General features: G+C 46.9%; 2 protein-coding genes across 2 annotated transcripts in view; both read left to right on the forward strand.

Annotated features, from left to right (window-relative positions):
• The window catches only part of SLC25A43 (solute carrier family 25 member 43), a 38,603-nt gene extending 36,257 nt beyond the window's left edge, over positions 1–2,346 (forward strand). The window contains exon 5 of the mRNA XM_026478762.4: positions 274–2,346. Coding sequence (XP_026334547.2) covers positions 274–474 — 201 coding nt within the window. The 3' untranslated portion in view covers positions 475–2,346. The remainder of the gene's footprint in view (positions 1–273) is intronic.
• Positions 2,347–12,607: 10,261 nt separating this feature from the next.
• SLC25A5 (solute carrier family 25 member 5) lies at positions 12,608–15,434 on the forward strand. The gene is made up of 4 exons (XM_026478890.4): positions 12,608–12,798; positions 13,797–14,283; positions 14,508–14,648; positions 15,029–15,434. Exons 1-4 carry the CDS (start codon positions 12,688–12,690, stop codon positions 15,184–15,186), a joined length of 897 nt encoding a protein of 298 aa, XP_026334675.1. The 5' UTR covers positions 12,608–12,687; the 3' UTR covers positions 15,187–15,434.
• The last annotated feature ends 662 nt before the right edge of the window (positions 15,435–16,096 follow it).

The following is a 16,096-nucleotide window of genomic DNA, read 5'->3' on the forward strand; positions in this document are numbered from 1 at the left end:
CAGAACGCTGGGATCACGCCCTGAGCCAGAGGCAGACGCTTAACAACTGTGCCACCCAGGCGCCCCAGGGGGCATGCCCTTTAATCTCTGCCATTCCTCTCCCCCGACCCACACTGTGCCAGCTTTCATTCTGCCATCTTCCCCGATTCCAAAAAGAATGATGTTGTATTGTCCACAGCCCTTACCTCAGTTTACCCTGGTCCAGGTTGACTGCAGATGCACTGATACTTTCTTTTTAAGATTTTAACATGATTTTCATTTCCTTTTAAACAGGTAGTCCCATATTTTGGAGTTATGTTTGGCACCTTTGAATTCTGCAAGAGAATCTGTCTTTACCAAAATGGTTACATTGTGTCTCCTCTGAGCTATAAATTGACCCCGGGGGTGGATCAGAGTTTGAAGCCCCAGGAATTGCGAGAACTTAAAAAGTTCTTCAAAACTGGACAGCTAAAGTCTAAAAAACCAACTCTTTAAAACTGAATGGAACAAGAAGTGCACTGACCGAAGGCGTGTTACAATCATAAAAAAAATGTCGCCCCATAACTGTGCGCGCGTGGAGTGACGAGAGGATCCCCCCATCTGCTGCTCTTGGAAATGAGAAGATTCAGCCACATACCAGTTCCAAGCTCCAAACTGATGTCCTGGTGAACACCTGCACCACGGGAAAGCTTCCCAGCGCGACTGCCGCACGGTGGCGGGCCGCCAGATTTTATAACAAAACCCAGCATTAATGAAAAGTGCTATTTACACTCTGTAGATGTGCAACTTACACGACGCCAAAGCAGGGGCATCACCGTGGCCTCAGAGAGACAGGGAGTTGAAGTGGCCGAGCAAACAGCACACCAGGAGCTCAGTCATGGGGTCGCAGCTTGCACTGACCCACACCGGCCTCTCATAGCTCCATTCGACCCTAGTCTTCCCGACACACTTTTTTTTTTTTTTAAGATTTTGTTTATTTATTTGACAGAGAGAGAGAGACAGCCAGCGAGAGAGGGAACACAAGCAGGGGCAGTGGGAGAGGAAGAAGCAGGCTCCCAGCGGAGCAGGGAGCCCGATGTGGGGCTCGATCCCAGAACGCTGGGATCAAGCCCTGAGTGGAAGGCAGATGCTTAACGACTGCACCACCCAGGCGCCCCATCGACACACTTGTTCGGAAACTCCTAATGTTCGCTGACTTCTGAGTGCACACACCAGGGTGTAAATTATGCCTTATCAGAAACCAAGTTGAAGGGACGTGTGGGTGGCTCAGTCGGTTAGGTGTCTGCCTCGGGCTCAGGTCGTGATCCTGGGGTCTCAGGATGGAGCCCCAAGCAGGGAGCCTGCTTCTCCCTCTCCCTCTGTGCGCTCTGTCTCTCTCTCTCTCAAATAAGCAAATAAATCTTTGCTTTAAAAAGAAACTAAATTAAAACCTTTAACATTCTAAAGTCATCACCCTGTCGTAGTAGAACCATCCTTCTTTATTTAAATGTGAAGCATCTCAAGCCTAAGAACTTCAGGCATCTTCTCTCAGGAAGGCAGTTTTTGCCGTGACCACTTCATTAATGACCTTCTTCCAACTGAAGTCATGTTCCGTTGAAGCGGCCTGAATTCTCTGCCTTTTTAACTTGCTTTGCAAGCCTACCCTAAAATAAAGTATCTAGTCAACCGAAGTGATTCTCACAAGATGTCCCAGTTGCCTAGGAAAGGATCAAATAGAACATTTGACACACATATCAAAAAGAAAAAGGGAACTGAACGAAAACACTTCAGGCTAATCATCTCTACTCGATTTTTTTAAAAAATCAAATTTTGGATTATTCACCTTGAGGACTCCATGTCAAGTTTATATAACCGTACTTCCAAACAGTGCCTATCTATGCATTAAAAAGCAATAACAGTAAATTGCTAATTTACACACACACACACACACACAGGCTTTCAGTATGTTGAAAGTGTTTTTCCCTGTTAAATTTCTTTTCCAAAGAAAAATGTCGTTTGGTCATTTGTTACTAAGGTGAGTTATAGCAGAGGAATAGCAGCTCATACACACAGGAAGATCTCATCTGTAACCCAATCTGTTAACATTGGGAGGGTGACAAATTCTTTACCCACAGGGAATAGTCTATTTATTTACTCTTCATTTTCCCTCAAGTGAACAATTTTTTTTTAAGTTCTGAAATCTGCAAAAAAAAAAATTTTTTTTTTTACTAGAGCTAAAATGCTGACCTCAGGTTACTTACATCATGTTAATATCTTCTGTGTATTCTTCTGCCCGTATTATGAGATGGACAGCCACACTCTTGCTATTGTCACACACGGGAATGCTTTCTGAGCTGTAGTTTTGATGTTTTCAATAAAGTTAAGTGGGGAAAAGGAATGCCTCATTTTTCTAATTTCAGGACAACTCTTAAAACTCTAGTTTTTAGGGGCTCCTGGCTGGCTCAGTTGGAAGAATGTGCAACTCTTTTTTTTTTTTATTTTATTTATTTATTTGACAGAGAGACAGCCAGCGAGAGAGGGAACACAGGCAGGGGGAGTGGGAGAGGAAGAAGCAGGCTCCCAGTGGAGGAGCCTGATGTGGGGCTCGATCCCAGGACTCCAGGATCACTCCCTGAGCCACAGGCAGACACTTAACGACTGAGCCACCCAGGCGCCCCAGAATGTGCAACTCTTGATCATGAGTTTGAGCCCCATGTTGGGTGTAGAGATTACTAAAACTAATAATAATAATAAAATTAACTTTAAAAAAACCTCTAGTTTTGTTCCTAAAATGAACTTCCAGCTTATTTTCATTTTCTCGGGGTGTGAAGGGAGTGTTCTGCTTCTCTGCTTTATGGCTGGCAGTGTGCACCAAACTGGACTCAGTACTTTAGGAGGATTATAAAGAAGTGCGATATAATATTAACCCAGGAGAAGCACAGTCTTAAAGACAAAACATCCCTACATAAAAGAAATGACTCTGATTACAAAGCAAATACAAGTAAAGACACGATCATGTGGCAGCAACTGTCTTTAAGACCACCAAGGAGCTCCCTGTATACCTACTGAATCAATGATTAAAATGGCACCTGGGTGGCTCAGTCAGTTGAGTGTCCGACTCTGGATCTCAGCTCAGGTCTTGATCTCAGGGACATGAGTTCAAGCCCCGTGTTGGGCTCCACAATGGGTGTGGAGCTTGCTTAAAAGGAAGAAAAAAGAAAGGGATCATCATAGGTGAGAGGAGCTAGTAATGAGTCTTGAGCTAAGTTTTGAAGGAAAGGAGAGGATATTAGTGGGTCAAGAATAGGCTGGAGGTCAAATAGGTCAAGGATAGGTTGCAGGTTGAAGGTGGGGCATATGCGGTGTCGCAAAGATGGAAGCAAGCAGAAAGTGGGATAGAGTAAGAAGACTGGCTTTCATACATGGATCTGACAACTGTTGAGACCTCTAGACACAGTGGTAAGTAAAGCAGATAAGTTCCTTGCCCTCATGGAGCTTACGTTCTAGGAGGGTGACAGGCAATAAAAAAGTAATCTGCAAGTCAGGTAATTACAGATTGTAAGGTTTTGAGGGGAACGAACAGGGCGCTTTATCAGAGAATTATGTCGGGGTGAGGGAAATATTTTAAGTCAGGGAGTCAGGGAAGGTTGCTCTGAGAGGTGACATTTGAGATGAGACCTGAAAGAGGACAACGAGCCAACCGTGCAAAGAGCTAGGGAGAAGAGCATTCTGGCAGAGGGAACGGAAGGTGCAAAGGTGCTACTACTGGTAGCGGGAGAAGACCGGTAGTGTGGTGCGTGAGTGAGAGCACATGTGAGACGAGGCTGGACAGAGGGTCAGATCATATGTGGCTGCTGGCGCCGTAATAAGAAGTTAGATGTAGGGGAATCTGGGTGACTCAGTCTGTTAAGTACCTGCCTTCGGCTCAGGTCATGATCCTGGGGTCCTAGGATCAAGCCCCACGTGGGGCTCCCTGCTCAGCGGGGAGTCTGCTTCTCCCTCTCCCGCTGCCCCTCCCCCCTGCTCCTGCTTTCTCACATTCTCTCTCTCAAATAAATAAAATCTTTTAAAAAATAAAATGATGCCTTAGATTCAAATGGTAGCACTAACAATGGAGAGGAAGGAATGGGTTCGACACATATTTTGGAGTTGAACTCAGCAGGATTTGATGAGTAATTGAACATAGGGAATAAAAGGAAGCAATCAAAGATGGCGCCTAGGTTTTTGGATTTTGATTTGATTGACGAGGTAGATAATGTTGCCATTTGATAACGTAGGGTAGACTTTTGGTGGGGAAGGAATTAAAAGTTCTCTTTTGGACATGTTAAATGTGAAATGCCCATGAAACATCCAAGCAGAGAAGTCAAGCAGACAGTTGGCTGGAGCAGAGGCTCTCCGTGTAACTGTCCAAACCAGCTGTGATAGAATAATGATCCCCCCTCAAGGGTAGCCACATCCTTACCCCCTCGAACCTGTGACTATTTACCTCATATGGCAAAAGGGACTTTACGGATGTGATTAAGGTTAAGGACATCGAGATGGAGAGATGATCACGGTTTATCTAGGTGGGTCCAATCTAATCACACGAGTCCTTAACTGTGGAAGAGGGAAGTGGTAAAGAGCAGATCAGAGAGACTCAAGGACGGAACCAGAGGCAGAAGAAATGGGGCAGGAGAAGGACTTGACTCATTGCTGCTGACTTTGAAGACAAAGTTGCCCACGAGCCAAGGTATAGGGTGGCCTCTAGAAGCTTAGAATAACCCTCAGCTGACTGCCAGCAAGGAAAGAGGATTCCAGTCTTACAACCACAAGGAGTTGAATTCAGCCAACAACCTGAATGAGCCAGGAAACGGGCATTCCCCCCAGGGCCTCCAGAAAGGGCCACAGTCCTGCTAGAAGCCTGGATTTTAGCCCAGGGAGTACCATGTCAGACTTCTGACCTGCAGAGCTATAAGATAATAAATGTGTGTTCCTTAAGCCACTGAGGTTATGGTAATTTGTTACAGCAACAACAGGAAAGTAATACACCAGAATGCTACGACTAATTATGCCAGAAAAAAATGCATAAACCAGGACCGTCCTGGGCAAACCTGGACAAGTCTGGATGGAGTGCAGGGGAGAGTGGTGGCCAGAGACAGAAATCTGGGTGTTATCAGCTAAGAGATGGCTTTTAAAGCCAAGAGACTGGAAGACACCACCCAAGGAGTGGATGGGAAGAAACTCCGGGGGACAGGGAAGCAACGTGAAATCACAAGGAAGAGATGGGGCTAAGACCTCACGATGCGAAAGAACCGGAACTCTGGTACTCTGCTGCTGGGGATGCGAAATGGTACAATCATTTCGGAAAACAGTCTGACAATTCCACTTCTAGGTACATACCCCAAGAGAAATGAAAACGGGTCCACACAAAAACTCGTACAGGAATGTCTACAGCAGCATCACTCGTAATAGGTAAAAGGTGGAAATGACCCAAATGTCTATCCAGTGATGAACAGATAAACAAAATGTGGTGTATCCACGCAGCCAAATACTACTTCGCAATAGAAAGGAATTGGCTACTGAATCACAAAAAAGCACAGATGAATCTCAAAAGTATATATACATAGATATAGATATATAGATATAGATATATCAAATGAGAGAAGGCAGACCCCCCCAAAAAAGGGTACATACTGTATGATTCCATTTCTTTATTTTTTAGAGATAGTGCGTGCACGAGTTGTTGGGGGGCAGAAGGAGAGAGAGAGAGAATCTTAGGCAGGCTCCATGCCCAGCACAGAGCCCAACAATGGGCTTGATCTCACAACCCTGAGATCATGACCTGAGCTGAAATCAAGAGTCAGACACTTAACCAACTGAGCCACCAAGGCACCCCAACCATTTATTAAGTTTATTTTGTTTAGTAATCTCTATACTCAATGTGGGGCTCGAACCCACGATCCTGAGATCAAGAGTCACATGCTCTTCCCACTGAACCAGCCAGGCTGCCCCTGTATAATTCTGTTTTACGTGAAATTCTAGGAAAATGCAAACTATAGTGACAAAGCACAGCAGGGGTTGTTTGGAGAAAGAGGGAGAATTTTTAGTGTGGTGATGGAAACATTATCTTAATTGTGGTTTCACAGATGTACACATACATAAAAAACTGATCAAATTGTATACTTTAAATAAGCATAGTTTTACTGTATGACAACTAGACCTCAATAAGATTGTTTTGCTTCTTTGTCTTAAGCAGTGGCCCCAGGGCTGGAATCCATCAAATGCTTTCTAAGCCTGCCCAGAGGGGCTAGAAATGAAATCCTTGGTGGGGATGGGAGGGAAAAAGGCTTCCAATGCTAAACTGAGGCAGTCAGGCTTGACCCACCAAGCAAAGAGGGAGGTGTTTCTTGCACAACACAGGGATGTGATGAAAACTGGATATGGGGGCACCTTGAGTGGCTCCATTGGTTAAGCATCTGCCTTCGGCTCAGGTCATGATCCCAGGGTCCTGGGAGCAAACCCCACATCTGCACTGGGCTCCCTGCTCAGCAGGGAGCCTGCTTCTCCCTCTCCCTCTACCCCTCCCCCCAACTTGTATTCTCACTTGCTCTGCTCTCTCTCTCATAAATAAATAATCTTAAAAAAGAAAAGAAAAGAAAGGAAAAGAAAAGAAAAGAAAAGAAAAGAAAAGAAAAGAAAAGAAAAGAAAAGAAAACTGGATGTGAGCAAGACTGTTCCAGAAGCTGAAGTAGTAAGGATTAGAGACCAGAGACAGAAAGATTGGCGGATAAACGATGAGCGTTGTCTTCTCGCAGTAACTGCGCGGCGAACACCAAAGTGATGTTACAGTCTTCCATATCGCAAATGCAAGCCAGGTCACAAAACCCAGAGTGCTTTTTCTGGGTGCCTCTTAGACACTCAAATCCTGCTTAAGTGGTCTCTGATATGGTTGCCAGATGACAGGCAGGGTCCTTGCCTGGGACTGAGACCTGGCTTACCACCCTACTTCAGCAAGGCTGGAGTGACCTGTCCATTAAAACGCAGAGTTGGTCATCCTGAGCTAGTATTTTTCTTAGTATTTTTTTAACCTTTTATTATTATTTTTTTAATGTGAGCTCTATGCCCAGTGTGGGGCTTGAACTCCCAGAGATCAAGAATCACATGCTCTACTGACTGAGCCAGCCAGGCGCCCTGGTGTTTATTTAGTGTTAATAAAATCTAACGTGTACTGAATGCTCACTCGGTACCAGACTGTTTATGCAAACATTATCTCATTTAATTGTCCCTACTTCCTTCTAAAGAAGGATAGTTGGAAGAAAGGCAGGCAGGGACAAGGGGCCCTGCACTAAGACGAAACCACCCTTAAAAGAATTTTACACCACCCTGGAAGGAGCCCTCCACCCTTTCCCGCCTGATAGGTAGATGACAAAAACCTGCTTGGGTGACAGGGCATGAGGGTTAATCAGATTAAAACCGCCCTCCAGCAAGCCCATAAAAAACCTAGACTTAGGAATTCCGGTGGCAAACCTCTCTGGTCCCCTCCCTCTCCTAGAGCTTTGTACTAACGCTCAGTAAACTTTGCTCTGCTGCCCACCACTGTCCATCTGGTCTACCTTTTCACTCTTCGAAGCGGCGTGAGCAAGAATTGTGGGTACTGAAGGAAACAAAATCCCGTAACACTTTGAGATATAGGTACTATTATCATTACCATTTTACACCAGAAGAGATTATAAATTTGGAGGGTTTAAGCAACTTACCCAAGGCCTGACAACAAGTGGTAGAGCCAGTATTTGAACTCTAGCAGCGTGTCTCCAGAGCCCACCCTCTTGACCCCTGGGCTAAATTACCTCTCTCCTCCTATTTTGTCCCAGATTCCCAAACTCAGATGCTCAAAGCCATTCAAACTTATAGAGATACAAAGAATACATAAGATACATAGATAGATACATAAGAATAAGAATAAGATACATAGAATCTTAGAATTGGAAGGGTGCAGAACTCTTCCCCATCGACACAACAATCTCCTCTACAGTGATCCTAACAAGCAGTCATTCTGCCTCAACTCTTAACATCTCCAGCGATGAGAAGTTCCCTACATCGTAAAGCCACCCATTTCACCTTTAAGTAGCTCATATTTCAGAAAGTCGTTTCTTGTTCAGGTGAAGTCTCCTTCATGATACCAGCTGGTGTTGACTGTCCATACAGAATGTCTGATCATCTTCTACCTGACGGTTCTCCAATTTTGAACACAGTTATTTTTTTTAAGTTTTTTTATTTATTGAAGTGATCTCTACACCCAACATGGGGCTCGAACTCATGACCCCGAGATCAAGAGTTGTATGCTCCTCCCACTGAGCCAGCCAGGCACCCCACAAACACAGTTATGATGTCCCTCCTTGACCCAAAGCTCTTTCCCAGTATTTCTCATTCGAATATTCAGCCATTTCTCATACAACACGATTTACAGGCACTTCACTTTCCTAATGCCTTCTTTAAATATGTTCTAGTTTGTTGATGTCCTCTGAAACGTGGCATCCAGAAGTGAGCATGAATTCTCTGGGCCAGCCAGCAAGAGGCCCTGATCTGTTCACCACCATCCTCTTGGCCCAACTCAAGACTCACTAGCAATTTTTGGCATGGCCAACTCCCAGTTGACGAAGACCCCTAGTTCTTCATCATACATGCTACCGTCAAGCTCTAACGCCTCATCCTTAACCGTCCTGCAATAAATATAACATCAGAATCTTTTATTGTGGTCCATCCCATTTTATAAGCCTGGGTTTATTCTGGACTTTAGCCCTTCTGACTCAGTTCCTAGAGGTTTGTGATACTCTTTGGTCTTTGTCCTTAGAAGTCCAGCCCTCCTGTCATCTATATATGTACTTTTAAAATCTGAGCTCTTCGGAGAGTAATCTGTAAGGACACTTGTATTTATCTCTCCTGAATTTTTCTAACTTGTACAGGTTTGAATTTTATCTTTGGAATCTCTTGCCCTCTTGAGCTATCTTTCTCTTTTGGTATTTGGCCAGGGCATCTATTTACCTTTTCTCTGATCTTTTTGAAGTCTACCCCCCCACACACACACATTAGTTAACCTCTCTAACCATGCTCAGCAGTCTTCTGCTTCACAGATCCAGACGGCATGGTCAGTTTCCCCAAGCTTCTTGTCACTTTCACTTTGCTAACCAGATCTTCCTTCTTTATTGTCAGGATTAAGCCCAGTTTAGCAACTGACCTCACTGATTCTTTAGTCTTCAGAGAGCTGTAATTATCAGCAAGAGAGTTAAGAATGTATCCAATGTGTTGTTATCAGAATAATGAGACTTACAGCAGGTATTCAGATGGTTTATGCCTCTGATCACCATCTCTCGCCTATGTGACGCTTTTATGAAGTATTATTCACAGCTGTTATCGAACCAGGCAGTTCCTTGTATACTTCCACAACCACAATCACTTTCATTTCTCCCTTTCATTTTCACTGAATGCTTCCCCCCCACCCCGGCCAATGAATTATTGGTTATACCTCCTTGATATATTACTACGCGGCTGTCCTTCTACACGGTATCTCGCTGAACCAGGTTTCCCCTTCCTTTTCCAGACAGAAGTCCTACTCTACCAAGTTGGCACGATACCTATAAAATTGTGTTTTCTTGCTTGCATTAACATTGTACATTCACTTTATTACCTATATTCTGGGTGTGTTGGTACATACATAACTGAGGCCCAAGTATCATTTCTGACCTTCTTCCTAGTTTTTTCTTGAGAATTACCAGGCACTACCTTAGCTTTAGTTCCTCTTTCTTAATTATACATGTATTCTAAAAGGCTTCCAGTAACACAGTAGTTACTAACACAGAGCCCCCACCAATGCTTCACTGGAGGAATTCGTTTTTAATGAATTGACCAGCCATATATCACCACCAACATCATCATTATCATCATTAATATTAGTCTCTATTTTTCCTGGGCTCTTGTTCCTGGTTTCTTTTTTTTTTCTTTTCTCTCTCTCTTTTTTTTTAACTTTCAGACATAAATATTTTGCACACACACACACACACACACACACACACACAAAGTATAAAGAATTCCTAGGGGCACCTGGGTGGCTCAGTCAGTTAAGAGGCTGTCTTCGGCTCAAGTCATGATCCCGGGGTCCTGGGATGGAGCCCCACATTGGGCTCCCTGCTCAGTGGGAGTCTGCTTCTCCCTCTGCCTCTGCCCTGCTTGTACGTGCTCTCTCTCTCAAACAAATAAAATAAGAATTTCTATATTTCCTTCACTCGGCTTCTCCAAATGTTACCATCTTACATAAGCACTGTAACTAAGAACAGTATTGGTGGACTACCAGTAACGAATCTACAGATACTCAAATTTCACCAATAGTACCGTCAATGTCCTTTTGCTGGTCCAGCATCCAATCCAGGATCACACATTGCATTAAGCTGTCATTCTCCTTAGTCTCCTTTAATTTGTGACAGTTCCTCAGTCTTTCTTTGTCTTTTATGACCTTGACACTTTTGAGAACATCTATCTGACTCCTTGAAGCATACCTAGTCATAAGCAATGAAGAAAGCTCGCGCCCACAGTGGATCTAGCAAAATACAGAATCAGGGCATGAAGTTGCTTTGAAATGACCCATCTCATATTTCATCTTCAATAAAACTACACTTAGGCACCCAAAGACTGAGAAGGGACAAATTCTATGTAATTATTTGATCATCTTTTTGCAGTGAGATAGAAATCTGACAGAACAGTACATGTGAAAGTGACTGAAACAGCAAAAGAGCTTTGGAATAGAAAGCAGTAGGGACATCACGCTCCAAGGGAGTAGCAGATGTGGCCAGTGAAAGACAGAAAAGGGGTACCTAAGTGATGGCAGGGGTATCATAGCGTAATTAACATTTCAATAAAAATGCATTAACCGGGACATCAAAAGTTCAAACTGGAAAGGTTCTGAATTCTACTTGGAAATGCATTCTAAAAACCACCTCCATCTAAATAAAATGCTCTGTAGATTTTTGTTTTAGCTGTTAATTCTCTCACCAGTAAAGGTAAGAGGAGGGACTATCACTTTCAGAGAATATACTTCATCACTGAAACTCTACAGTAAGGTCATTTCTGTATCCAGCTGCATCACTGTTATAATCGACTAATGAGAAATGGAGCAACTTCTCACGAAGGCAAGTCCAGGGTTTCACCCCCGATCAACAAAGCTGGATTCCAAACTGCTCTACTTTGAACACTCTCCGTGTGTGCTCATCACTTCGGATTCTGGGGTTCCCGGGGAAGACTTACAAATTGCAACGTATAATTAAATGAAGGACCTCACCATCCTGGAGGAGCCCTAGAACTGGGCCCTTCAATGGGCAGATCTGGAGAAGGTGGGAGAGGGCAGGAGGGGAAAGGAAGGGAGACACCCCATGCCCTCAGTGTGCTGGGCAACCTCCGGATCGGCAGCAGTCGCACTTTGCAACAGTATCCTCATTTTTATAAACATTGTTGCGATTAGTTAGACATATGATATGTGATTATACTCTCCGCTACTGTTCCGAACCTAAGAGGGTGCACTCAAGCTAGCAAGTAGGTTTTTAAGGACTTGTCTGGCAAATGCTTACCCACTGCAGGGATTAAGGGGCTCAGTAAGCACTTGTCCATGGACACAATGGCTGTCAATCAAATTCTATTGATTCCTCTAAAAGCTTCTGGAGTTCAGGAATCTACTCAATCCAAGAGCACTTTACTATGCGTCCAAGGAGCTAAATGCCAACCTAGTTCGCACAGCCTCCTAACCTTCCTGGTACAACCTCTTTATTTGGCTGCTGGCTAAAATAATGTCCCCACCCCCAGCCGAGTTCTTTGGACTCTCCTCTGCCAATTCCCAGCAAGATCTTTGTTAACGCGTTTTTTGCAGAGTCTGGGGCACGCTGACAGTGTCCCAACTCTGCTGTTCCCCCAATTTCCTCTGGCTTCACCTGGGAAGCGACAGAGCAGTGCCAGGTCTAGGGTGAAAAGAATGAGGCTCCTGCCCTAGCACCGAATTTAAGGGGCACCAAACAAGTCAGTAACCAAAAGAAATGATTTCTAGTGCACCATTTTTAAAAAGTCAAAAGTAAGGCCAAAATCCATGATGAACAAATTCCCAAAATTTAAAATAAAGACAGGATCGTATCCCGCATTTGCAGGACCCTGCCTCACCGTAATCCCAACCCTTGGGCTCCAATTCAACTTTATTTACAGAAACGGGCGACGGGCCGTAGTTTGCCCACATCATTTTTTTTATACATTGCATTAAATTGTATCTATCTTAGTTACCGAGATTTTTTTTTTTTTTTTTTTTTTTTTTTTTGGTGTCCCCTTCAATGCTGCAGAGGTTTCTATCCAGGCACACCGCGACCTCAGCCGCCCTTCCCACTCGCAGGCCTCTGCCAGAGTCCGACGGCCGGGACGAGGGCATTCCCGGGGCCGCCGGGGCCGCGGGCCGGGTCACACGCCGCGGGCGAGCTGCGCGGCGAGGAGGGCGGCCCCGGGCCCGACTCGGCGGCTCCGCCTCCCGCGCGCCGAGCCACTCAGCCACCCCGCCGGCCCGCGCGCCGGGGCTCGGCGCCCGCCCAGGCCCGCCCCCGACGCCGGTCGCCCGGGCGCCGGCTCGCCCTATATAAATCGGCCATTTGTGTCGCTCCGCCCCAGAGTCCCGGAGTCCCAGCCGGTTCCTACCGCGGTCCCGCAGTCGCCCGGTTCATTCCTTCCAACATGACAGATGCCGCTGTGTCCTTCGCCAAGGACTTCCTGGCGGGTGGAGTGGCCGCGGCCATCTCCAAGACGGCGGTCGCGCCCATCGAGCGGGTCAAGCTGCTGCTGCAGGTACCCCCCGGGGACTGGGGAGTCGGACCAGGAAGTGGGGGAGGGGGCGCGTCGAAAGCCTTGCCCCGGGGCTGGAGGGGGCCCCGCGCCTCAGCCCTGTCGGGGGAAGCGACCCGTGCGGGCAGAGGCGGACCTGAAGGCCGACGGCAGGGAGGTGCTTTGGTGACCTGAAGTTCCGCGGCGAGGAAGGGGTCGGGGCGGAGGGAGGCGAGGAGGGCCGGGGCCTTGGCATCCCGGCGGGGGGCGGGGGGCAGCCGGCCGCGGCCGTCGCCCCGGGGCCCGGAGGTCAAGGGCGAAGCCTCGAAGCCGCCGCCGGAGGGAGGGACACCTGGCCGTGCCGAAGGCCTCAAGGTCGCGGCAAGGAGACAACATGACAGCCTTGCGGAGGCCATGCGGCAGGTCGAGGGGCCGCGCGGCCGGCGGACGCGCTCTCAACTCGCCGGGCCGGAAGCCGGCGCCGGGAAGCGCGTGTGCCTGCTGCGTCCGCCCCCGCGCCGCCGCCGCCCCGCCGCCCGCCTCCCTGCGCCGCGCTCTCCCGCTCCGGCTCTAGGGGGCGCGCCCGCACGGGCGTAGGGCTGGTGGCCCGCGGGTCACCTCCAGGAGAGGAGCAGGGGCGGCGCGGGAGGGAAGCCGCTCCGGAGACCCGAGGCGTAGGCCACGGTCAGCAAGGTGACCGCGCCCTACGTGGGACAGGCCCAAATGCCTCTGAACCTGGGTCTGAGGTAATGACCTTTCTCCCAGGTCTAAAGGTCACCGGTCCAACCGAGGATGCCCCCTCCCCACCCAAAGGGGTGGAGGCTTAATGCCTTCTGAGGGTGCAGAGCACTTCTTCCACGCCGACAGCCTCAGAGGGTCAGGAGGGTCCATCCTGTATGATCTAGACTAGATGTGGGAAGTGGCTAACTTTAAAGCCCCGCCAGTGATTCCGAGGTTAATATTCTCTTTTTCCCTTCTCCGTGGTTGTAACTCTCCCTATTGGTCTCCTTCTCGTCTGTCAGGTGCAGCATGCCAGCAAGCAAATTACTGCAGATAAGCAATACAAGGGCATTATAGACTGCGTGGTTCGGATCCCCAAGGAGCAGGGAGTCCTGTCCTTCTGGCGCGGGAACCTGGCCAATGTCATCAGATACTTCCCCACCCAGGCTCTCAACTTCGCCTTCAAAGATAAATACAAGCAGATCTTCCTGGGTGGTGTGGACAAGAGAACCCAGTTTTGGCGCTACTTTGCAGGGAACCTGGCGTCAGGTGGTGCCGCTGGGGCCACATCCTTGTGTTTTGTGTATCCTCTTGATTTTGCCCGTACCCGTCTAGCAGCTGATGTGGGCAAAGCTGGAGCTGAAAGGGAATTCAGAGGCCTCGGCGACTGCCTGGTTAAGATCTACAAATCTGATGGGATTAAGGGCCTGTACCAAGGCTTTAATGTGTCTGTGCAGGGCATTATCATCTACCGAGCCGCCTACTTCGGTATCTATGACACTGCAAAGGGTAAGTTTGCTGTGTGCTTTGAAGCTGTGTTCCTTTCATCTGAAACATCATTAATGCCGTCCGAATTTTCCAGAGCCAGAGATTTTCTGTAATGGCTATAGGAAGCCACGGTCATCCAGTACAAACCTGATGTATGGATGAGATGGGGGAGTGGCGGGGGTGTAGGAAACAACAAGCCTCTAAAATTCTGCTTTCTAGTAAAAGTGTCTCTTTCCGGTTCTCAGGAATGCTTCCGGATCCCAAGAATACTCACATCTTCATCAGCTGGATGATCGCACAGTCCGTCACAGCGGTTGCCGGGTTGACTTCCTATCCGTTTGACACTGTTCGCCGCCGAATGATGATGCAGTCGGGGCGCAAAGGAAGTAAGTTCCACTCAAGCAAAAGATAAAAAGACTGCGGGCCTGGGACAAGCTGGGGCCACAGGCTAGCGATGCCTGGCTTTAAAAATGTAGTCTGTTCTGATGGTGGGGTTGATGGTGTCTGCCTCTGAGCAGGCCCTTTGGATGCCTATGAATGAGGGTGCTTAAACGGTATTAGAAGTTAAGACCAATGAGTAGTCTGCATGGCCCTGTTCTCTACCCCGGCTTTAATATTTTAGCATCGCCCACACCAATGTGTAAATGTCGGATTTCCCGGAACTGCCATCCGCTCTTCGAGGTGGGGCTCTGGTTTTGTCTAGTAAGTCAGGGGAGGACTTTCATCATCGGCCTTTGGTCACCAACTCTGTCTTTATTCTTTGCAGCTGACATCATGTACACAGGCACAGTTGACTGCTGGAGAAAGATCGCTCGTGATGAAGGAGCCAAAGCCTTTTTCAAGGGGGCGTGGTCCAATGTTCTCAGAGGCATGGGTGGTGCTTTTGTGCTGGTCTTGTATGATGAAATCAAGAAGTTCACATAACTTATTTCCTAGTTTCTCCCCCGGGAACAGGCATGTTGTATTATATAGCATATCTTGAGCATTCTTGGCAGACTGTTGGCTGTCTATTTATCAATGGCAACTATTGACTGGTTGAAAACGGGAAGCAATAATACTCATCTGACCAGTTTTCTCTTAAAGCCATTTCCATGATGACGGGACTCAATTATATTTTTTATTTCAGTCACTCCTGATACATAAATTTGAAGAAATAAAAAATATCTGAAATATATTTTTGTCCGTGACTTAATTTGCATACTTCAGAGAGTGGTTACATTTGAGCAGGTGTTACCTGTTGAACAAATGCTACAGTGTCTCCTGAGATGGAAAGCTTTCTTTTCAAACCAGTCTCTAGCCCTTCCCTTCTCAAAGAAGACCTTGGTTATATGACCCATCGATACTCCCAATACAATAGCAAAATGAAATTCAGGCCCAGTGTATCCAAAACGCGACCGGTCCAATGCCCGTGGATGGTTGTAGCTGAATGAGCTTTCTCCAAAAAGAACCATGTACCCAACTTTTCCCAGTACTATGGTTATTAATCAAGAAATATGAACTGAGTTGTCCACTTAAAAATGGTAGTTATATGAATTTAATCTCATTTAAACAAGAAAAAGCTTAAAAGGTAATAGCAAATTTTCATCCAGTTGCCTTCCCTCACCCATCTTGACCTGGCCCAAGCCATTTTATTTTAATCCCGTTCAAAGCAGAGGATTAGGGCTGGCACGGTTACACAAGCCTGCGATAGAAGTGCCGGTCGAGATTACTGAGCGAGCAAGACAGCTCACCACCCCAAAACTCCTTTCATAAAAAAAATGTAGCATCTGCTGCATTCTGTCAAACATGCTAATACAGGGGCGCCTGGGTGGCTCAGTCGTTAGGCGTCTGCCTT

This window comes from Ursus arctos, chromosome X (assembly GCF_023065955.2).
Source record: "Ursus arctos isolate Adak ecotype North America chromosome X, UrsArc2.0, whole genome shotgun sequence".
Taxonomy (NCBI): domain Eukaryota; kingdom Metazoa; phylum Chordata; class Mammalia; order Carnivora; family Ursidae; genus Ursus; species Ursus arctos.